Here is a 23,830-nt window from a genome sequence, read left to right on the forward strand (position 1 = left end):
GCTAGTTAGCACACCGATGGAGATTGGACTTAAGTTGTCTTTGCATAAAGATTGTGATTTGTTTGACATCCATACATATGCTCCAACAGTTGGATGTCTCATTTATTGATGCAACACAAGGCTAGATATTCAGTTTGTAGTTTCATCCTTGAGTAGATACATTGGCAAGCTATGAAGCATGTTTTTCATTACTTGTAGGGTGCTAGGACTCTTAGATTGCTTTACGTCAAGGGGGGACCACTGTAATTACATGCTTATAGTGATTTAGATTGGGATGGTGATTTTGATTCACATCACTCTATGAGTGGAAACTGTTTCTTTCTTGGCTCATCTTACATCTCTTGGCTTAGCAAGAAACAATCCATTGTTGCCACATCGTCTTATAAAGCTGAATACAAGGCAGCTTTCACTACCACAACTGAATGTATATGACTTCACGTTTGTTGGCTGATCTTGATGTATCTGTCGTGGAGCCTACTCCTTTGTTTATTGACAGTCAGAGTGCCATTGCAGTGGCACGAAACCCAGTTTTTCATGCACGCACGAAACACGTAGAGATCCACTATCATGTTGTTAGAGAGAGGCTACATGTAAGAGATATCAACCTTGTCTACTGTTCTACCACCAGCAATGTGGCAGACATCTTTATCAAAGCTCTTCCTCACGACAAATTTGAAGCATTTTGCAATGCTTTAAATTTGATCTCCTTTGGTGGTAGATGATCCTTGTATGCTAATCACTTTTCACTCTAGGGGGTTTTGTTGGGTTTGACTCACGCCTACACTCATAAAAGAGTGTTGGTGATCCGCAGTAGGACATGGATATTTTTACTCTCCTTATGAGAGGTTTTTCCCCTTAGCTACATTATCTTCTATTTTATGTGCTTATATTACACAATTTGGTCACTTATCCTGTTTTGCACCTTGTAATTGTGAATGCACATTAACAACCCTAAGGTTTAAGGGTTATACTTTGTATTTTCATTATACTCTTGGTAATTGCATTGGGAGTCATACTGTGTCTTCACTCTCACTCACTCTCTACTGTCAATTGTGTACTCTCAACTGAGAGCTTCCATCTCCATCCCTCACATGAAAGGACCCATTCTACTTCAAGACAAAGAAAGAAATCACATTGAAGCCCATCCTCTTTTTCAAATTCATTCAATATCTTTTCTAATAGACCCTTATCAAGTTAAAATGAAGAGTCACATTGTTCTTGTGGAAAATCTCATCATCAACAAAGGTGTCAGCATTCTTCACTCGTGTCTCCATCTCTGTTTTGACCAACTACATCATCTTTAACCTCACGATGTAGGCATGGATGATAGCATAAAAAGAAGAAGATCAAATCACTATCTTAGCTTGAAAAGAGGATCCAATTCAATATGTATGATGATTTGCGTAATCTTGATCTTCTTCTTAAGTTTATTTGTCAATTTTAAATCTTGTGTGGTCATGACAATTTCAGAGAAAAAGGAAACATTAAGTTCATAGCTCTATCGTGACCAACCTAGCCCACACTTGATGAATGGGTTTGGAATATGATTATGCTGCCCAAAATCATGGAGGTCCTTTGTTTGCATGACACAAGGCCAACTTCCTACTCCTTTGAATACAAAAGAACAGGTTTGATGACTGGACAAAGAGTTTTTTGCATGACACAAGGCCAACTTCCTACTCCTTTGAATACAAAAGAACAGGTTTGATGACTGGACAAAGAGTTTTTTGCTGCTAGTTTTGAAGGTCGAACACTTCAAAAAAATCAACAATGGATCAAGTTTAAGCCACTATTGAAGTAGCCCAAGAGTGACAAAAGAAGCAAATTGATAAATGAAGGAGATGTTTGGCTTAAAAATGGCCAATATTTTTGGTTGAAATTTGATAAAAGCAAGGTTTGTGGTGGTTGGAGTTTTGGGTTAGGTAGCCCCATTAAACTTGGGTTAGGTAGCCCCATTAAACCAGACACTTTAATGTTTGGGTCAATCATCTCTATTGGGGCATGTGAAAGAAAAGAGAATGCACTAGAGTATAGGAACATTATATGCAAGTGACAGAGAGAGAATATGGAGAATCAAACTCTTTGATTATTATAGATGATCACAATAACAGCTAATGCTTTCCAGCTGTGTGCTTCTCATGTGCTTCTTTTAGGAAGATTTGATAGCACACAAGAAATAAGAGGACAAAGGCCGTATTTGCAAGGAGACATGGCTTAAGCTTGTAAACCAAACCACAAACGGTACCCTGATTAGAGCGTTGAATGCATCCTTTTTCAATTATGCAACCAAAATTAACCTTTGATGAATATATGGTAGATCCATAATACTTGCTTGCTTTTTTTTTGGGGGAGAGGGACTTTAGAGTCCACCTCCTCCGTACCTCCCTAAAGGAGTCTATTGAGAAAAGCTATGCTGTGAGAGACACTCCAAATAAGAGCCTAGTGTAATAATGACTCCACGTGCATATAGCTAGGCTGACAATGTGCCAACCCCCTCTAGGATTTGTCTCAAGCTATTTGGCCACACTCAACCACCATCTAATATTGAAATTGGGACTTGCTAGATAAATATGCTACTCACAGGGCCTTCTCCTCATATGGGGGGCTCACAAAAATAGAGTCAATTACCTACATAGTCACTTGAGGGGTATGTTGAGAAACCACTCCTTCAGTTTACACACTTCATTTAGGGTTTCGCATTGATAGCCCCAAAAAATGCTAGTGTCGACATTTTTCATCAATGGGTGCCCACACAATGGCATGCCACCCTAGACCACTTATGCCTATAAATAGGTCGTCACTTCATTCATTCTTTATCCTCCCCACTTCAGTCATTCTTTACCCCTCTTCCTTTGCCAGTCCAACACTCTTCCCTCTCCACACCACTGCTGCCCATACCCCTATTGGAGGACATTGCAATTTATGGTCACCCTTCCTCTTCTCCTTTAGGCACTCTGTTTCCTTTATGAGGCCTTATGTTTGGAGCCCTTTTAGCTTGGCGTCAGCATTTGCATTATAGGCCTAAGATTTCCACCACCCTGGCATCAGTCTCCATTAGCTAGTGTCATCCTATAGTTTGCGTTTGCTGCCTTCAGAGGCTCTCCACCAGCTAGTGTCAGCTCCCATCAACCTAGCGTCTTCCGATGATCTACATTTTGCATTTGGAGGCCTTCCCTTAGCTTTGCATTAGCTCTCATCACTTGGTGTCTGCTTTCTTCCATCTGGCGTCAGCATCTAGGCTGCCATAATCTATGTTTGGCAGCTTACACACATCTGGCATTTGTGTTTTGCATCCAGGTCATCTCCCTAGCATTTGAGGACTACGGTTCTCTCTCTCAATAACTAGTGATCATCTTGCTCATCTCTGATAGCACCAGAGGACTGCGGCTTGCTCCCTCGACAGCTATTCTTTACCTTCTAGTGATTACTTCGATAGTCCACTATCTAGAGGACTGCATTTTCGCTCCTTTCATTGTGTACATTACCCATAGGTGTCGCCACTTGATTCAGATAAGACAGTGCAAACTTTTTTGAGCTTTGGCTGTGTTATATCAGCTTTTCCTCTCATAGCATGATTCAGTGCATTATCATGTATTCTTGTGTTTCTAAGTTTCTCTTCTCTCTCAGTGTTTGCCGTACACACATTGTGTTTGTCCTTGCAAACCCTATAGTCTCTCTGTTCTCTTAGTCCTTTTTTTGACATGGTATTAGAGCATACCTATTTTTTTGACATGGTATTAGAGCCAGAAGCGGTTAGTGAGCCACAAAAATCTTGTGCATTAGAGAAGGCAAAGATAGGTTGCTAATTCAGCATTATATTGATTTCCCCCTTCATTTCCGTTGCATCATTGGGAGACAGAGATACCATTCTCTTCCTCTTCCACCCACCCTCCCTTTATAGGTTGACATGTCAATGTTTTGACTTTTCCATAGGCAGATAGATAGACCACTAGGTGCTCCTCTTCTGGCATCATTGGACACGGATCCTTGCTCCCTACATTGCCGGAGTATATATGTCTACCCCTAGGCACTCGTTATGCCACCTCTCCCTTTTGGGCCAAGAGTTTATTTTGCATCGGCTTTTAGATTTTTATACTCAAGGCAATAAGACACATCCAATGTGTACTAAGTTCTCTTGAGCGATAGGAGGATTGTTAGGTACCATGGCCTCCTCGTGATCGCCGCAATGTGCTATGGAGGTTACTTCTACTTTTTCTAGGGTTTCAAGAATGCTACCTTGACAACCCACGGTTTTGCAATTCGCTCCACTAAGAGACAATGATTGTTGAATATCATCCCCTCAACAGTCTGCTCCTTTGAGAGATAGTAGGTATTCAACACCTTCCATTACTTTGGTTCCACTGTCCACTCCATTAAGAGACATCGATTGTTGCCCACACCCTTGGCTCAGCATGGGCCTATAGCCTTTCCCCACTCTTGACTACTTAGGCTCGAGAGGCTATCTCTGGGAGTTCTTTGATATCTTTGAGGGGGCCCTTGTGTCTCCACCCTTGGAGGGAGTATCTACTTATTATGAAGTTCTTCACCCACCATTTATTCTTTTGGGATGGCTGTTTTCATGTAGTCACTTTTCCTATTGATATCGAGAATCTTTAGGTCCACTTAGATCAGAGCCTTGGAGGTTCAACCATGACTTGGTGATGATGAGACCTTTGAATTCCTTCCAGCATGGAGTTACAGAGATAGTGGCTTCTCTCCCTAGTGGAGTAAGGTGATACAATTCATCCCATCTACAGTTCCTTACTATAGGTTACCTTTTAGGTGGAAATCTTGGATCTCGAGAATCCTCTTCGTATCTCTCTTTGCTCCTCTTTCTTCATCCCTTTTTGGGCCTGAGAGGGGGTGTTGAGAAACCACTCCTTCAGTTTACACACTTCATTTAGGATTGCGCATTGACAGTCCCAAAAAGAGCTGATGTTCACATTTTGGTCATTTTGTTAGTGAGTGTCCACTCAATGGTGTGCCACCCTAGACAGCTTATGCCTGTAAATAGGCCGCCGCTTCATTCATTCTTTACCCACCCCAGGTTAGTCATTCTTCAGCCCTCTTCCTTTGTCACTCTGACACTCTTCCCTCTCCACACCATTGTTGTCCATACCCCTACTAGAGGACATTGCAATTTGTAGTCACCTTGCCTCTTTTTCTTCAAGTGCCATGTTTCCTTCATTAGGTCTTTTGTTTGGAGCCCTTCCAGCTTGGCGTCAGCATCTGCATCATAGGGGTTAGCTTTCCACCACCTAGGTGTTAGTCTCCATCAGTTGGCATCATCCCACAGTTTGTGTTTGCTGCCTTTGGAGGCTCTCCACTAGCTAGTGTAGGTTCCCATTAGCATGGTGTCTTCTTGTGATTTTTGTTTTGCATTTGGAGGAATTTCCTCAGCCTAGCGTTAGCTCTCATCACCTAGCATTTGCTTCGTCCCATATGGCATCAGCATCTACACTCCTAGTGTCAGCATCTAGGCTGTCATTATCTATGTTTGGCAACTCACACACATTTGGCATTTGCATTTTAGGTCAGCTCCTCAGCATCTGAGGACTACAGTTCGCTCCCTTGACAATCGGTGATCATCTTCCTCATCTCCGATGGCATTAGAGGATTGTGGTTCGCTCCCTTGACAGGTGTTCTCTACCTTCTAGTGATTACTTCGATAGCCCACTGCCTGAAGGATTGCATTTCGCTCCCTTCACTGTGCAGATTCCCCACAGGTGTTGCCACCTGATTCCGATATGACAATCTAGTCATCTTCTGAGCTTCGGCTCCGTTGTATCAACTTTTCTTCTCATAACATGATTCAGTGCATCATCACTATCTTCTTCTTGTGATTCTGAGTTTTTCTTCTCTCTCAATGTTTGCCATACATACATTGTGTTTCTCCCTGCAAACCCTACCATCTCTTTGGTCTCTTAGTCATTTGTTTGTCAAGGTGGAGCGTTGATCTTCAATAGCAAGCCCTCTATCCTTGTAGTAATTTTCTTTGACACATACACACTCTCCTCTTTTTCCTCCACATGCCATAGCATCACACGATGCCCCTTGTGCACAAGAATGGAGTATAGGCAGCCATCAACACCTAGAGGATGTGATCATCCATCCTCTAAACTCCACACATGTACATGGAGCTACATTTTGTGGGTGCCCCTTTTCCCTCTTTTCCCTCTCTTTTACTGATTCACCTCTTGGTGCCTGACTAAGATGGTCCAGGCCCATGACCATGCCTTTTCTTTTACTCATGTGCATAATCAGGAGGATGCATTCTTCTCAATCTTGTTAGCATGGATCAGGTGAACTGATGTGCTACCTTCTTGATTGGCAAAAGTGATCAGTTACTCCATGGTGGTGCATTGCTATCCATGTCTTCAACCTGAACTGAGTTTTGTATTATTTGTTGTGTGTGTTTCACATGAAACAATACAAGGGTGTTCAAAGTGGAATTAGGCAAAGAAGAACCCAGATGTGTAAATGATAATAGTGTTTTTCAGATTTTTTAAACATACACATACTTTTGAATTACTGCCAAGTACCACTATATGGCACTGCAAATCCCTTTTATTTGTGGGACATAACTTTTTGGCGACTTTGAGAGGTGACTGGATGGCAGGACTTTTGTTCTTGCCATGTTTCTTCATTTGATGCAGCCAAGGCCAACCTTGAAGCAGCTACAAATCAATTTATTATGGCTCCTCAAAAGTGGATGCTTTGGTGTCATTGTATGTAAACGCCCCGAACAACGTAGTATGAGAAAATGAACACTTAAAGTTGAAAATGAAAATTACTCACAAAATTACAGCCATGAAAATGTAAAAGTAATGGAGACAAGATTGAGGGTTGAAGATGGGCAACCCCCCCCGAAGGAATGTATTTCTGCTCAACCCAAGTCCCTTAGGGAAGAGCTTAGTTACAATCAACCTGAGAGTGAGAAGAAGTAATTCTCACTCTCACAAGATCATGCAAAGATGTACAAACACACATGCATTATCTATTATGCAATGATAAGAACTGATTTCTTTACAGTATGAGAGAAGAAAAAAAGGGGAATTCAGCATTTCTCCATCGTTGATCAGCAGTACATGGATAGAGCTTGCTTCTTGTAGCTAAAATGGAAGAAAGAGCTCAAGAAGAAGGTGTTGTAATGAATTTACAGGCTTGTTGTCTTGTAAAACAACAGTGATAGAAGAGGGAATATGGAGGAATTTGATAATGGAGAAGTGGGGGATGATGATGGGGATGGATGGGGCCAGTTTCTGGCTATCTGTGGGTGCTGTACATGATTTTACAGCAAAGAAAAATGATGTTGAATGAAGAAAAACGAGCTCTTATTTATAGGAGAGGGGAGAGCTAGGACAAAAGGGGAAAGTGGAGTAGCACAAGACAAGTGTCCAGCCACATCTCATGAGATGTGACAAGTGGTGGGACACTTGGAAACTTGTGTGACAAGTGTCTTGACACTTGTCTCTTCTCTATGGCCTTCCTTTTTGGGTTGAATACTGTCAAGAATAGAAACAACCAAATTTAGTAAGCACAGTCAGAGTACAGAACTTACTATTTTTAGAATGACATCCCTATTTTTTAGGACTAGCATTTTTAGGCTAATTCGAGGCTCCTAAAATTTAGGGACCTCCTAAAATTTAGGGATCTCCTAAAATTTAGGGACCCCCCCAATATGGGTATCATATGAAAGTTTTTTTCGTGTACATCGCAAAAATGGTATCCGAATCTTCATGTGACTTTCCTATGCAAAGAAATGTGCATTTCAAGCTTTCAGCCCACACATGCACATTATACAAGCATTTCATGATCATGCCATCTTGTTGATTGTAACTGTCTGTTCTGGTGGATCTAGCCCACACTTCAAGGCATCAATCCTTTCTGTGTGCGAGTCTAACCCTGATATGCGTGAGTTCTAGTCACAGGCGCCCAATCGGGTCATATAGGTGGAAGTGTGAACTATCTTTTCTCTAACCCACCGTGTGAGTCCACCATAACCTGTGACCACTCATCAGTGGCCAGCTCCAATGCACTTTTCTTTATATCTAATTAGTGCAAAGGAAATAAATTTAATAAATCATTATATAGACAAATTAATGAAAAAGGATACAAATTCTATTTCTATAGAGTTGTGACAGCCCTCTGGCTTTTATTCAGCTGTCCTCAGCTGAAAAGCTTCTTGATATTGTTGTAGAATATTTGGGTAATCCTTCATGAATTTTTCATCTACCCACTGTGCATCTGTTGTGGGTAGATTCTTGAATTTTAGCAAGAATTTTCGTGTCACAAGGCCACTTCTCGTGGTTCGATCCTTGAGAAACAAAATCTTTTCAGGTTCCAAGAGTTGCTCTGTTTCTTCAACTTCTGGGGGATCTTCAGTAATGGGTTCCTTTGGTTCTGGTCCTATGTAAGGTTTTAGCAAACTTACATGAAAAGCATTGTGTATTTTCCAATGAGTAGGAAGCTCAAGTCGATAAGAAACTTCATTTATTTTCTCAATCACTTTGAAGGGTCCAAAGTATCTACTGGAGAGCTTTGGAAAAGATGAATTTTGACCAGAACCTTGTTTGAGCCTGCTTTTATCAAACTTTAGCAAGACATATTGACCTTTTTCAAAAGCCAAATGTCTTCTTCGTTTATCTGCTTGCTTTTTTTGTCGCTCTTGGGCAACTTTGATAGTGGCTCGAACTTGATCCACTGCGGTTTTTAAATCTGAAGCAAACTCATCAGCAACAAAAATCTTATCTTTAGTGCGAATAATTAGAGGGGGAATCACTTTACCCTGTACTATTTCATTTGGAGCTTTCCCTGTGGATGAGTGCACTGTATTGTTGTAAGCAAACTCCAATAATGGAAGATATTTCTCCCATTGTGACTTATGTTCACTAACATAAGCTTTCAACATATCCAAAAGAGTGAGATTCATCACCTCTGTTTGGCCGTCAGTTTGAGGATGAAAAGCTGAGGAGAACTTTAAAGTGGTTCCCAAATTCTCAAATAAAGCACGCCAAAAGTTACTTGTGAATTTGGAGTCTCTATCTGAAATGATCTCAGAAGGCATACCATGTAATCTGAAGATATGTTGAATGAAAAGTCTTGCAGCTTGTGCGGATTTCAATGTTTTATGACATGGAATAAAATGTGATTGTTTGCTGAATCTATCAATTATGACCCAAATCATATCATGACCTTGAGGTGTTCTTGGAATACCTGAGATGAAATCCATTGTGATAGATTCCCATGGATCTTTGGGCACTGGAAGAGGTTGCAACAATCCTGGAATCTTCTGCCTATCATATTTGGATTTTTGGCATACCAGACAAGCCTCGATGAAGTTATGTGTATCTTTTCGTAATGTTGGCCAATAAAAGTAGCGCTCAATTGCACTTACAGTGGCTGCCCTCCCTCTATGCCCTGCATAAGGGGGTTCATGACTTTCTTTAAGCACCTTTTGTCGAACAGGAAGAGTGACACAAAGGCGATTGTTCATGAGAAGGTAACCGTCTTTGATGGAATAATCTGGATGAGAACCTCCTTGCTGTAAATTTGACCAAACTGCTGCAAAATCAGTATCTTCATCATAAGTATTCTTCATCATTTGAAAATCTTCATGATGAGCCACTGTAATAGTTGCAATGCGAGGCACTCTAGAAAGTGCATCAGCAACTACATTTTGTTTCCCTGGAGTGTACATAATTTGAAAATGAAACATAGACAAGAAATTTTCCCATCTTGCATGTTTCTCCTGCAAATGCTTTTGAGTCTTGAAATACTTCAAGCTTTGATGATCGGTTTTAATAAGGAATTCATTGCCTAAAAGATAATGTTTCCATATCTTTAAAGCATGAACCACTGCTAAGAGCTCCTTTTCATAAATGTCATACCTTTTCTCCACATCATTTAGACGGCGGCTTTCAAAGGCTACGGCATAGCCTTCTTGATTTAGCACTGCACCAATACAATCACCGCAAGCATCTGCTTCCACCACAAATGGTTTTACCAGATCTGGAATGATAAGAACAGGTCCAGAAGTAAGAGCTGTTTTCAGCCTTGTGAAGGCTGCCTTCTCTTTTTCCTTCCATTGGAAAGAGATCTTCTTCTTTGTAAGGTCATGAAGTGGAGAAGCCATATGTGCAAAATGCTTGATGAAGCGGCGGTAATAAGAACATAAGCCAAGAAACGATCGCACCTCATGTACATCACGAAGATGAGGCCATTCTTGGATTATCCTGATCTTTTCAGGATCCATCTGAATCCCTTCAAAAGAGATGACATGCCCAAGGTAATTTATTTTATGCATGAAAAATTCACTCTTTTTACCATTTACCAAGAGTTGATTTTGTTGTAGTAATTTTAGAACAATTTCCAAGTGTTGATGATGCTCCTCTTCATTCTTGCTAAAGACAAGAATATCATCAAAGAAAGTACCGACATATTGTCGATGCTCTCTAAAGATGCGCTCCATCATTTGATTAAAGGTGGCTGGTGCATTGGTTAATCCGAAAGGAACCACCAAGAATTCATAAAGACCGTATGAAGTGCGGAAAGCAGTTTTGTGTACATCTTGTGGTATTACCCTAATTTGATGATAACCACTCTTTAGATCAATGCGGCTGAAAACCTTTGAGCCTCCTAGACGATCCAAAATGTCGTCAATTCTGGGAATAGGAAACCGATTCTTCACGATGATTTTGTTGAGGGCTCGATAATCAATGCACATCCTGAATGTGCCATCTTTCTTTTGAACAAGAAGAACCGGTGAACAAAATGGTGAGCTACTTGGCCTAATTAGCCCACGGTTGAGTAAGTCTTCGACTTGCTTTCTGATTTCTTCTTGTTGAGGACGGCTCACACGGTATGGTGCTATATTGAGAGGAGAACTACCCGGGATAATATCAATATGATGGTCTTCTGGCCTTTCTGGGGGAAGCTGATAAGGAAGATCTTCCAAAAAACAATCTTTATACTTTTCCAAGAGCTGAAGTTGCTCTTGGTTTTCAGCATTCATATTATCTTTTACATCAGTGACATAAAGCAGACAACATTGAACACAATCCTTAATTGCTCTAGAGACTTGCATATGGCTTACCATAGGTATGGTGTCTCTAGAAACTCCAGCTTGGATCTCGTACTTCTTGCCTTTGTTGGTGAGTTCTACCTTCTTTTTCTGAGAGAAGATGGTTGAATCTACTCTATGATTCCAGGGCATGCCAAGAATCACATCGCAACCATCAAGGTCTCCGATACAGAAGGTATCTTTGTCACTGTAGCCTTGAATTTGAAACTTGAGCTTGCCAATGTAGGGTATCACAGTCTTCACTGTGTCACCTTCATCAGCATTTAAAGCTTGGCGAACTTCTGCCGGAGTGTCCATCTCTTCATTCTTTAATCCAAGCTCTTTAGCTAATTGCAAGAAAATAATATTTTCATTCGCCCCAAGATCTATCAAGAATAGTGCTTGCTTACCTTGCAACTGTCCCCAAGCTTTTAATAATTTGCGCGTCTCTGGAGTGTGAGTTGTGTTTGCAACTACATCACTGATAGCATTGATTTTCACTGGCGACTTAGGCTTGTTGTCAGAAACCTTGCTTTGTCCCTTGTTTGGACATTGCTTCGCTATGTGGCCTGTTTGTCCACATTTAAAGCACTTCCCTTCTTTCATGAAGCGTTGCTTTTCTTCTTCGGAAAATTGCTTTGCTTGTGGGTATAGATTGGAGCGAAATTGAGGAGCATTAGGAGGTGCATAGGGCTTCATCTTCTTTTGATTTGATGGTGGCTGCTTTTGCCACTGTTTTTGTCCTTCATTTGGGGCTGAATACTCCTCATCATCAGCTACTCTCTTCTTATCATTCTTTTGGAATGATTTATTGCCATTGTGCTCCATTTCCCATGTCTCAGCATGGTCAATGAGTTTCCTGAGACTAGAACAATGATAATGATTAAGAGCAGTACGAAGTTTAAAATGCAAACCTCCTTGAAACTTCCTAAGCTTTTCCGAACTGCTGATCTTCTTGAAATGTTGGACCTTCAAAAGTAGCTCCCAAAATCTCTTGGTATAGTCACCAAGTGACTCATTTTTCCTTTGCCAAAGCCGATCCCATTCCATTTTTACATCTCTTTTGAAATGAACAGGAAGAAATTGGCTTTGTATCAGGCGAACAAAGGACCGCCATGATTTTGGGGCAGCATGATCATATTCCAACCCCGTCCACCAAGTATGGGCTAAGTCGGTTAAATGTAAAGCTGCAAACTTAATCTTTTCTTTTTCTTTATACTTGTCACGACCATACAAAATTTGAAATTGACGAATAAACTTCAGAAGAAGATCAGGATTTCGGGAACCATCATACATACTGAACTTGATCTTCTTTTCAAGTTGAGATAGTGACTTAGTCTTCTTCTTCTTCTTATGCCTTCGTCCATGCTCGGATATTGAGGTTGAAGATGATGAAGTGCTTGATGGGGATGAAGATGGAGACGAGGATGAAGAATGTCGACGCCTTTGACGATGATGAGGTCTTCCACGAGAAGGGTGTGACTCTTCATTACTAGAAGAGGATCCATCAGAATAGGCGCCAGATGACTTTGAAGAAGAGGATGAGCTTCGACGTGATCTCTTTCTTGAAGTAGAATGGGACTGCCTCTTAGAAGTAGTTGGACTTCTTGATCGGCTCCTTTCATTGGTATGGCTTTGTTTCCTTGAAGTAGATGGGTTTCTTTCCTTGAATTCTTTGGGATTCTCAACTTTTTCTAATTTGAGAAGTTGCTCACGAATTTGCTGATTCTTCTCTCTAAGACTTTGAATGGCTTGAAGGATAGTACTCGATTGATCCATTGAGACTAAAGAAAAAAAATATGCTCAAGCACTCAATGCAAGGGCTGAAAACAAACAAACTTATAGTTGTAAGCACTACCAGTGTTGGGGGTGAGGACCGAGCCAAAGCTCTGATACCACTGTAAACGCCCCGAACAACGTAGTATGCTTAACAATTATGATATTTGCTTGTTTTCAAGATTTAATATAAAAGAAAATGAACACTTAAAGCTGAAAATGAAAATTACTCACAAAATTACAGCCATGAAAATGTAAAAGTAATGGAGACAAGATTGAGGGTTGAAGATGGGCAACCCCCCCCGAAGGAATGTATTTCTGCTCAACCCAAGTCCCTTAGGGAAGAGCTCAGTTACAATCAACCTGAGAGTGAGAAGAAGTAATTCTCACTCTCACAAGATCATGCAAAGATGTACAAACACACATGCATTATCTATTATGCAATGATAAGAACTGATTTCTTTACAGTATGAGAGAAGAAAAAAAGGGGAATTCAGCCTTTCTCCATCGTTGATCAGCAGTACATGGATAGAGCTTGCTTCTTGTAGCTAAAATGGAAGAAAGAGCTCAAGAAGGAGGTGCTGTAATGAATTTACAGGCTTGCTGTCTTGTAAAACAACAGTGATAGAAGAGGGAATATGGAGGAATTTGATAATGGAGAAGTGGGGGATGATGATGGGGATGGATGGGGCCAGTTTCTGGCTATCTGTGGGTGCTGTACATGATTTTACAGCAAAGAAAAATGATGTTGAATGAAGAAAAACGAGCTCTTATTTATAGGAGAGGGGAGAGCTAGGACAAAAGGGGAAAGTGGAGTAGCACAAGACAAGTGTCCAGCCACATCTCATGAGATGTGACAAGTGGTGGGACACTTGGAAACTTGTGTGACAAGTGTCTTGACACTTGTCTCTTCTCTATGGCCTTCCTTTTTGGGTTGAATACTGTCAAGAATAGAAACAACCAAATTTAGTAAGCACAGTCAGAGTACAGAACTTACTATTTTTAGAATGACATCCCTATTTTTTAGGACTAGCATTTTTAGGCTAATTCGAGGCTCCTAAAATTTAGGGACCTTCTAAAATTTAGGGATCTCCTAAAATTTAGGGACCCCCCAATATGGGTATCATATGAAAGCTTTTTTCGTGTACATCGCAAAAATGGTATCCGAATCTTCATGTGACTTTCCTATGCAAAGAAATGTGCATTTCAAGCTTTCAGCCCACACATGCACATTATACAAGCATTTCATGATCATGCCATCTTGTTGATTGTAACTGTCTGTTCTGGTGGATCTAGCCCACACTTCAAGGCATCAATCCTTTCTGTGTGCGAGTCTAACCCTGATATGCGTGAGTTCTAGTCACAGGCGCCCAATCGGGTCATATAGGTGGAAGTGTGAACTATCTTTTCTCTAACCCACCATGTGGGTCCACCATAACCTGTGACCACTCATCAGTGGCCAGCTTCAATGCACTTTTCTTTATATCTAATTAGTGCAAAGGAAATAAATTTAATAAATCATTATATAGACAAATTAATGAAAAAGGATACAAATTCTATTTCTATAGAGTTGTGACATTGTATCAGCAACTTCTGTAGTACTCTAGGATTGTCTCGGAGCAAGAGACCTCCATGCCCATATCAATGGGCAGTATTCTTACTAGGTATTTTGCATTTTCAATCTCAGAAGTTTTTCATAATTAGTTAATAGAGAAGCCGTGTCATCCTGATAAATAACATTTTGTTTGGGCTGCAGGATCTCTTCTGAATTTATTGAAGGGCCCTAGCTTGGCCACAGAAATTTCATTCAGCTAATCACAAGTGCGATCTGCTTTGTGGTAGTCAGACCAATGGGTTCTTGTGGTGCTGTAGTTAGACATCCAAAACTCCATACCTGCTATATTTGAGTCTATCCAGTACATGGTAGAGGGCATTATACCCTCTGTTACCACCAGCCATTGGAAGCCTGTATTGTATTTATTTGTTTGGCTTCATTGTTTGCGGATGTGACTTGGCTTCATGATTTGTCTTGCCCAATAGCCGTCTTGTTTTCCAGCAGTTTTGTGCATTGGGCCCTAGGGAAACCAATGAGGTACTTATGGCATTATATCATTATCTTGTGGCAGTCTTGTTTAACCCATCCATATCTCACGGGTAACCTTATATTCTTCTTGCTTTCCAAAAGGGCGTGAGGTGTACATGGATGCTCTCTAATGCATGCAGTTTTTTAAAATGTCTCCAATATCTATTTGGTATGGACACTCTTACTTTATGGTTCTATCTTTTGGTTTGATTCAACACTCCTGTTACATGAGTCCTCTTGCATGGAGCTATTGAATCTTGGGGCAAGGAGGATGGGTAGAAGGTGGAGCAGAGATAGGCAAGCTGGGAGAGACAACCACCAGTGGGTGCAGGGTAAGGGAGGTGGTCAACATGGAGTGGCAGATTGCATGCATCAAAGAAGTGCACAGCCAGTAGCATGTAGGGGAAGGTGGTCATGGAAACATGAAATTTTGAGATGCTCTAATCTTGCCGATAAATGTGTAAGGTTGTTTAGCACATGTGATGCACATGGCAATTATTTCATGGTAACAAGCCAAGGACCTCGAGGATGCAATGGGTGTCAAAGACAAAAGTTGTAATAAGTTATGCTTGATAGGTACTAGGTGATATCCAGTGCCAGATTTTGGTCTAATCTAATTTATTGGCCACTAATGTTAGTTTGGTGACATCAGAGACTAGGCGTCGATGAATTCTAGGCATTAATTAATTAATTAATGCCAACCTAAGGGCTAATAACTGCTCAAGAATACTTGGATGACAAATTGGCCTAGCCAATTTAATTATTGGTTGGTGAAATTGAGTTTTTGAGCACTAGAGTAATTATTAAATTAATTTTTAAAATTAATATTATGAAAATTAATTTAATAAGTCGGATAATACTGGAAAATGGGATTAGAAGCTTACCACTTGGCAAAACTTATCCATGCAAGTGGAAAAAACGTTTTTAGGGGCTGGTGGAAGTTTGTTCTAGCCATTGTGAGAGAGAAGGAGACTGCTAGAGAGCAAGGAGAGGTTGCTAATGTCATTTACAGCCATTAGGGATCAATTCTACAGCTTGTGAGAATGGTTTGGAGCCCTCCAGGAGTAGGTGACAACAGCCCAAGGTCCTTCTAGTGCATATGGCAACATAGAGGAGGGGGCATCAATCTTTTTGGTGGTCCTAAGCTATAGGTGACAACTTCCATGACTGTTTGAGTAGGACAACAGTAGTTTTTCAGCATTTCTCCTAAAAAGAAACTTTGAAATTTCTCTCTCTACGGCATTTTGGTGGTCCTAAACTATAGGTGACAGCTTCCATGATTGTTTGAGTAAGACAACAGTAGTTTTTCAACATTTCTCCTGAAAAGAAACTTTGAAATTTCTCTCTCTACGGCATTTTCTCTCATCCCCCAACCATTTTTCAAGTTATCTCAGCATTTTGAGCCATCAAAGGAAGAGATTTCAGTCAATCTCTGCTGTAAACCCTAATTTACAGCAGAAAGTAGGATTTTGACAGCTGCCTTGGTATGCATGCTCAGAATTGAGGACCTAGGACTTGAATCCTAGCAGCTGAAATTGAGGAATTTCAAGGAGATTCAAGAGGCCAACCAACCAATATCAGATTTGGGGCTGAATTTGTCTTTCAAGGAGCAGGGTGAATGTCAATCCCCAAGCAAACCAAGGGTCAAATTGGTTTGGAGGCTTGCTGTTAGTTTTGACAACAAGAGGCACTTGGATTAGTGGAGGAGATCAGAGATCTAAGTTGTACTCCTTCTATTTGCAATATGAGATAAAGAAATACCGCAAGGGGCGTCAATTGGGGGCCAACAGGGTGTCCAATGTCCAAGATTAAAGTGTTAAGTATGCATTTTCAGTTTACTTGATTTTTGTGCTTGTTGGAATTAGTGCTTGATCAGGTTTTACCACCTTATTTGAGAAGGAAGGTTGGTTTCAGAGGTGGTGGGAGAGATCGTGATGCAACTAGGACAAGGAGGTGGAGATAGCAAGCTGCACGTCAGTCAGGAAGCAATTGGCAAAGGGGAGCTTGAGTCACGTGGAGTCATACCATTCTTTGATGAATGGTAGATATAACAATGATGCATTGTCACAACCACCTTTTACTCTGTATTACACCTTGTTTGGCCTGCAAAATTTTTGTGGCATGATTTCATGAGGTTAAAGTGAGCTTATCTAGCATAGCCTTCAATATCTACGCGAGAGATCCTTTCAGATGTTTTTGATTGACCTATACATTACTCTAGTTGGCCAAAACATAATAGTAGACATGGTCATACTCTGCATGCCTGAACCCTACAACTATCATTTCTGGACCAAATAGCTAAGTACACTGTTAAGTCATTTTAAAGTTCACAAGCTCTAGCCAACTATCACATACATCTTTATTGGGAAAGAAAAATTAGCTTTGAGGCTTTCTCATATTTATTCTAGTACATCTAGTGGAAAATGGTCCTCTCCCTTGAACATTTAAAGCTTCTGGAAGCACATCCTGTTTTCAATCACATTTGAGAGGCAAAGGCTTCTTGTAATTTTCAAAATCGTGGAGCCATGTCTGCTTCTTTTCACATAAACTTTAGGTTTTGCTATTCTCTCTTCAAAAACTAGCTTTTGAACATTATTCTTGACTAGGTTAGCATAGCGAACTTCTGTTTTACATCTGCCTTTGGGAAATTTAAATGGAGGTTTCCTAGATAGTTGTATAAGCAAGCATTCTTGTCATTTCACAGTGACATCAGCGACAACAATTTTAGTGGAAGTATTGTTCAACCTGTTGGATTGAAGGATTTCAAGTACGTACATGGTTATGTGTATTTATTTATAGGTTGGCATTCTTTCCGGCATCAAATGTCATGTCCTAAAAATCTTGTATGAAGCTTGTGTACCCAACCTTCACTGTTGAGAGAATTGAAAGTGTCATGGTGATCTGTGCATGATATATAAATTTTCAGGTTGGTGCATGATTTGTTGATTTTCAGGTTGGGGAAATCCTTAGGTTTTTTAACAAGCATATCTAGAATCATCTCATGATATTTGCACAAACTTTTTCACTTCACAGTTAGACACTCAAAAACAGATGAACAGGTCTTTAAGGAACTTTTGAAACACAAAAAAAGTAGAGGGAAAATTTCTCAAATTCATTTTTTTCTGTGTTCTCTGGCAAGTCTTGTTAGGTTTACTCATTAAGCTCTAAATGTGGCTGAACATGTCAATGCAAATTTTGGAATTTTAAAGATTTACATGAAGTACTATGTGCCCTTATCAATATAGTTGCAATCGAACAGTTAAGGGCTTTGGACTGGGTTTCCAAAGAACACACAATGACATCATTCTACTGTCTCAAATGAAACAATAAGATCAGCTGAGAGGTTGTTTGTTCTTGTTATACTTTTTCAAGTCATTGTGCCTCTTCATATTTCTTAATCCAAATTCACAATATGTAGAATATGATGGTCGATCAAGGAGAGCTACGCTTCATTCTGTGGTTGATCAACTTGCAGTCTCCATATCAATTTATTGTCAAATACAATGGTCAATCAAGGAGAGTTTAGACTTCATTCTGTGGTTGATCAACTTGCAGTCTACTGTCTCCATACTAATTTTAACAGAGTGATTGGATACTAGTTTTAGGTAACTTTAGAAAGATTCGAATGGCGTATGTATAATGAGTCACAGAGAACTTTAGTAGAAGGTTGCTACCATAGCTTAACTTGCTTAAACATGAAACAATCTGATTCATAACCTATGGAATAGTAGTTTCTTGGTGGTCTTAAGGCTATCAAGGGTTTCCTTGCTGAGGAGTAAATTAACACACATTCACATAATTCAGGAAACACAGCTCAATGTGTTGTTCACCGATGAACATCTCAACCAAAAACAATCGTGCACATATCAAGAATCACCCATGGGCTCAGTATCTAATATTCACCGATGAACATTATAGTACAACTGCCGATGCTTATGGATGCTATGCAGCTTCTTGCTTATGTTGAAGCGTTCAAATAATCATATTTCTGTCATGTTTTCTTTCAACAGTATTTGACCCCATGCTTAAGGATGAAGCCAATCAAGCATTTGTTTCTTCCTCTCTGATTGTTATAGGTACTCAAATAATCCAAATCTTGTTGTCCAAAGTGGGAACAAAAAGGCAGCCCCTCGGATATCCATTTTGGAGATAATTTCTGTCATAATCACACTGTCCATACTTGGCTTTGCTGTCCTTTACTGCTGGTTGCAGTTTCAACATAAGCACAGGAAAGAGAAGATCAAAGGTCACTCTGGCAAAATCACAAATGGTATTGGCAACACTTTTGTCGAATGCCTTTATGCTTTGTTGAGACTTAAATTTTCTCAGTCAATGGCTCCGTATACTTCCAAATCGTAAATGGCCTATCCTGTTTAGGTTTTACATTGTTTCTTAGGATTGGGATTTGATTTGCAGATGCACACAGCTGGAAAGACTTACCATTTTTCCCAGGATTCCTTTACATGCACATCAGGAATTTCAGTCTCAAAGAGTTGAAAGAAGCAACCCGAAATTTTAGTGAAGACTGTTTGCTGGGTACAGGGGGATTTGGAATGGTTTACAAAGCTCTACTTGAGAATGGCGAAATAGTAGCTCTGAAAAGGGCCAGTATAGAATCAGTGCAAGGATCGGATGAATTTCAAAATGGTATGAAAAATGTTCAGATTCCATTTTGCTATATGCCAGCTAATGAAAGATGCATTTTTCATTGGTGCAATCATTTCTAAAACTGGATATGTTTAGAGTTCTGAACTGAACCTTTTTAGCATATTCAACTAATTGAAACATGTATGTTTAACCTTAATGTTCAATGTTCTTATGCGCTGCTATATTTCTTAAACAGAGGTAAAACTTCTCTCGAAGGTACACCATAAGCATCTGGTCAACCTGATAGGATTCTGTGGTGAAGCATGTGGGTGCCTTAATCAAGCTTGTTGTTTATTGTCTTTTGGTAGATACAGTTTAATAGGCTTGTTTTTGTGCAGGTGAGCAGATACTTGTATATGAGTTTATTCCAAATGGTTCTTTGCTGGAGCACCTTTCAGGTAGTATTATGTGCAAAGGAAAACCTTTTCTTTTAGATCTCTATCAAAAGCATTTTACTTTCTGAGCCTGTGATTTGTTACTCTTGTACAGGAGTGTATGAACCTTTAACTTGGAGGCAGAGGGTCAGAATAGCTATTGGAGCTGCTAAAGGTAGATTTCAAACTTTGAGGAGCTTTTTGCCATTGTAGACTTGATTCACCTCTCAGACACCATGTTGGGGGATGGAAAGTGGGCTGTACAACTGAGGATCATTAGTGTTAACTGAAATGCAAGCACTTGGCATGTATTGTTCCATTGCTTGTTAATATTTATCTTTTTGTGAGCATTTGTACTGAGGCATAGCCAGTAATGAAAGTGGATTGCAGTCAATAGATAAATAATCGGCCATAGATTGCTCTCTCCAAATGACACAAAACAACCCATGAAGATCATGTCAACAAGTAGGAAATTGGGATGGGTATGTTTGTTTGGATTATGCTTTGGTGTCAAGAAACATTTAAGTTGATGGTTGACAAGCACGAAAAGCTTCTGTGTAAGTAAAAAGAGATCACAAGAAGTAAAGAAATGATGACTTCACATTTCCAGGTCTTTCATACTTGCATGAAGGTTGTTCACCGCCAGTTATTCACAGGGACATGAAGCCCAGCAACATTTTGCTTGATTACAACTTTGAGGCAAAAGTTTCAGATTTTGGCCTCTCAAAGCATGGACCTACAGGAGATGAATCTCATGTCAGTACCCTTGTTAAGGGCACCCTTGGTTATTTGGATCCACACTATTACTTAAGCTTTCATCTCAACACTTCCAGTGATGTGTATAGTTTTGGTGTGATCTTATTGCAACTAGTGACTGCTCGACCTGCAATAGATCATTCAAGAAAGCGTTCTCAATACAACATTATCAGCTGGGTATGTAGACAAGATTCTGTTTGTTTTATTTACAAGTAAACTGATACTAAAGAATTGTAAGGTTGGAAATCACAGGCAGCATCAAGCATTGAGAACAATCAATTGGAACATATTATTGATCCTGCACTTGCGAGACAAGGCTACAACAGGGAGGTGATGTTAGTCATGGCAAAGCTTGGGCTCAGATGTACCTGTAAAGATTTGAAACTTCGCCCATCCATGTCTTACATCAGTCAAGAATTAGAAAGAGCTCTCAAAAGCAGCACTCAACACTTGCCTACCTTGTTGGGCTAGGTTTTATAGGCACTTTCTCAGTATGTCACTCCTATCTGTTTTATTAGCCCTTGCGAACAATCTTGGGCTGGCATTCACAATTGTTTGGGGTCTTAATGGCAGCTGAAAGTGCAAGGTGAAAGGCTGGTCAAGGTGGTATGGCCTTTATTTGCTCCAAATGTAGGTGATGTCTGAAGGTCCGATTGTGAAAAGCTATAATTAATAGATTATGGGTAATGTAAGAGCCTCTCTTTCTTGGTACCTGCATTTTTCTTATATAGGTACTGTCAGTCACAAACTAGTGGCATCCCTTGTACTGTATTGAGCCTTAGAAGGCATTCTGTAAATAGTGTAAAGTGTGGCCTTATATCTTATTACCTGATACAAATTCACGAACTACATTGCTAGTCTACATGCTGTAGTGCCAGGCTTGTTATTCTAATGGCCATTTCTCCTTAAGCAGAAAGCAGGGAGATATTGATCCATGTGCTCATGTCTATTTCAATATTTGGACTTGTACTTTGTTTTGACTGTAGTGATGATTATATTCCTCAGGGGTCTTTAATTGAACTTTCTTTTGTGAAATATCCCTTAAGATTCTTCTCAAATTTCCACTTCACACATTTCTAATGGTGTAATTATTCGATCTGAAATTTAGTACCACACCCTCTTGTAATGTAAGCATTCTGGTGGGTGATAACACGTGTAGCTGTTGGGCCATGTTTGTCGCATTTTAGCTGTTGGGGTAAAAGGCCTCTGGGCCTACCCATGTACACTATGATCGTCCATTCTTTATTCATATATAATATGATAGTGCAATAAGGCTATCAGTTCAGTTGGACAACACCTACATTGTGTGTGCTCTTCTCTCCCGCATCTTTCTCTTCTCCTTCTCCATTGCCATTGAATCCCCTTCAACTGGTATCAGAGCTTGATCATGGAGCTTGGCCCAACATTACTTCAGTTCGGATTAAAGACCTAGAGCTTGGAGCTTCAATGCCAGCCATTGCTTCTTTCCCCCGAGGTAAGATTTCATCTCCTGCCTCTCCCCGACTCTCATAGGCTCTTTGCAGGTGTTCCTTGGCTTCATTGGGCACCTTGTATGCCCCCATTTTCCCCCTTATCCTTAGCATAACCAACAAGCCCCACAGTAGCAGCTCACTTTTTTTTGCGCCTGTTTCAAAATGTGGCTTAAAAATCCCATTTTTTCTCATATCTCGGGCATCCAGAACCCGATTTATGGATAGTGCGCAGCAAGTATCCAAGTTTTGCCATGGTATGAACACTCCTCTAAACCACCGTCTTGAAGCAATGCATCCAACAGACTTGCAAGATGCATTACTTTGAGCAAAGTCAATCGTCCAAGAACTTAAACTGGTCAATTGTGACAAAGATGATTCTCGAGATTAGGGCAAGAGATGCCACACATGTGAAGAGATAGGGCACATCCATAGGAGATGTCCCTAACATCAATGCTTCCATTGCAATGAGATAGGACATGTCCAAGCTAGGGCACATCTGTAGGAGATGTCCCTACCATCAATGCTTCCATTACAATGAGCTAGGACACGTCCAAGCAGACTACCCTAACTTAAGCCCAGATGCAATTGAGATGTCCCTACCATCAATGCTTCCATTGCAATGAGCTAGGACACGTCGAAATAGATTGCCCTAACTTAAGCCCAGAAGATATTGAGCCTCCAGGAAAACGAAGCTGCACAAGTGCAATCTATGGATATATAGAGAAATCAAATGACACACATTCCCTTTCTCTCCATGTGTGTGATTTAATTCCTCTATATATCCATAGATTGCACTTGTGTAGCTTCGTTTTCTTGGAGGCTCAATATCTTCTGGGCTTAAGTTAGGGCAATCTATTTGGATGTGTCCTAGCTCATTGCAATGGAAGCATTGATGGTAGGGACATCTCAATTGCATCTGGGCTTAAGTCAGGGTAGTCTATTCATTCATCTTCAAAGTCCGGTAGGTTGGCGGAAGGTATCGTCCATGTACAACATCTTTCAACTGATCCCAAGTAACAATGGCTTTAGAAACACCTTGATCTTTGCACCATTTCTTCCACCATATTCGAGCCTGGCCAATAACTTTAGTTTGGATATCATTGCTTGATTGGAGAAAGCGGTTCATGTAGTAGAGAAGTAGTGATATATCAACTCAATCCATATCTCCACCTCCTCTGCTGTAATGTCTATCCCTCCTCCATCAAAATCAGGTGCCTTAATTTTCTTGAGAAGGAATTTATTTTCTTGCATGTCACCATTCGTGGGTGCAAAAGGTGCCTGATAGTTAAGCCACACCGTTTAGGTTATTCTATTTAAGATATGTTTATGAACCATACATAAATGAATCCCATATCATTACAAAGTTTGGCTCTAATACCAATTGTAACGTGCCCGCCTATCGGCTGTCCAAGCACGTTTTAGCAGTCCATCGAAGAAACGAATCTAAGTGTCGTTGCCCGGTACTCCATGGAATGTTTCGGGGTTTGTCACCTAGGGTTTTTCGAGTCTATCTCACAAGGGAACGTTCACGTCCACTAGGATTGATCTGAAATTTGGGTTCCTAGTGGTCAAGGTCTCCTGACAGTATTCTAGCGTCAAGTCTTGGACATTCTACTTTACACAGTAATACCCAAGCCAAAGCAGACCCATGCCGCACTGG

At 40.3% G+C, this 23,830-nt stretch overlaps 1 protein-coding gene across 2 annotated transcripts in view; it reads left to right on the forward strand.

Moving 5' to 3' along the window:
* LOC148017156 (putative serine/threonine-protein kinase PBL21) overlaps positions 1–21,590 on the forward strand; it is a 32,318-nt gene extending 10,728 nt beyond the window's left edge. Inside the window, exons 6-14 of one of the 2 annotated variants that reach the window (XR_015687886.1) lie at positions 17,626–17,688; positions 18,998–19,191; positions 19,338–19,568; positions 19,765–19,833; positions 19,907–19,966; positions 20,058–20,117; positions 20,553–20,698; positions 20,814–20,875; positions 20,951–21,019. Coding sequence is in view for 1 of the 2 variants with exons in the window: in XM_087663068.1 (XP_087519194.1) it covers positions 17,626–17,688; positions 18,998–19,191; positions 19,338–19,568; positions 19,765–19,833; positions 19,907–19,966; positions 20,058–20,117; positions 20,553–20,875; positions 20,951–21,169 (1,219 nt within the window). In the remaining variant the exon portion in view is untranslated. Of the gene's footprint in view, positions 1–17,625; positions 17,689–18,997; positions 19,192–19,337; positions 19,569–19,764; positions 19,834–19,906; positions 19,967–20,057; positions 20,118–20,552; positions 20,876–20,950 lie in introns of both variants that reach the window. The other variant, XM_087663068.1, reaches the window with a different exon arrangement.
* Positions 21,591–23,830: the final 2,240 nt, after the last annotated feature.

Source organism: Lygodium microphyllum, chromosome 22, assembly GCF_053477565.2.
Source record: "Lygodium microphyllum isolate KBCC chromosome 22, Lygodium_microphyllum_v1.1.10, whole genome shotgun sequence".
In the NCBI taxonomy this organism is placed as follows: domain Eukaryota; kingdom Viridiplantae; phylum Streptophyta; class Polypodiopsida; order Schizaeales; family Lygodiaceae; genus Lygodium; species Lygodium microphyllum.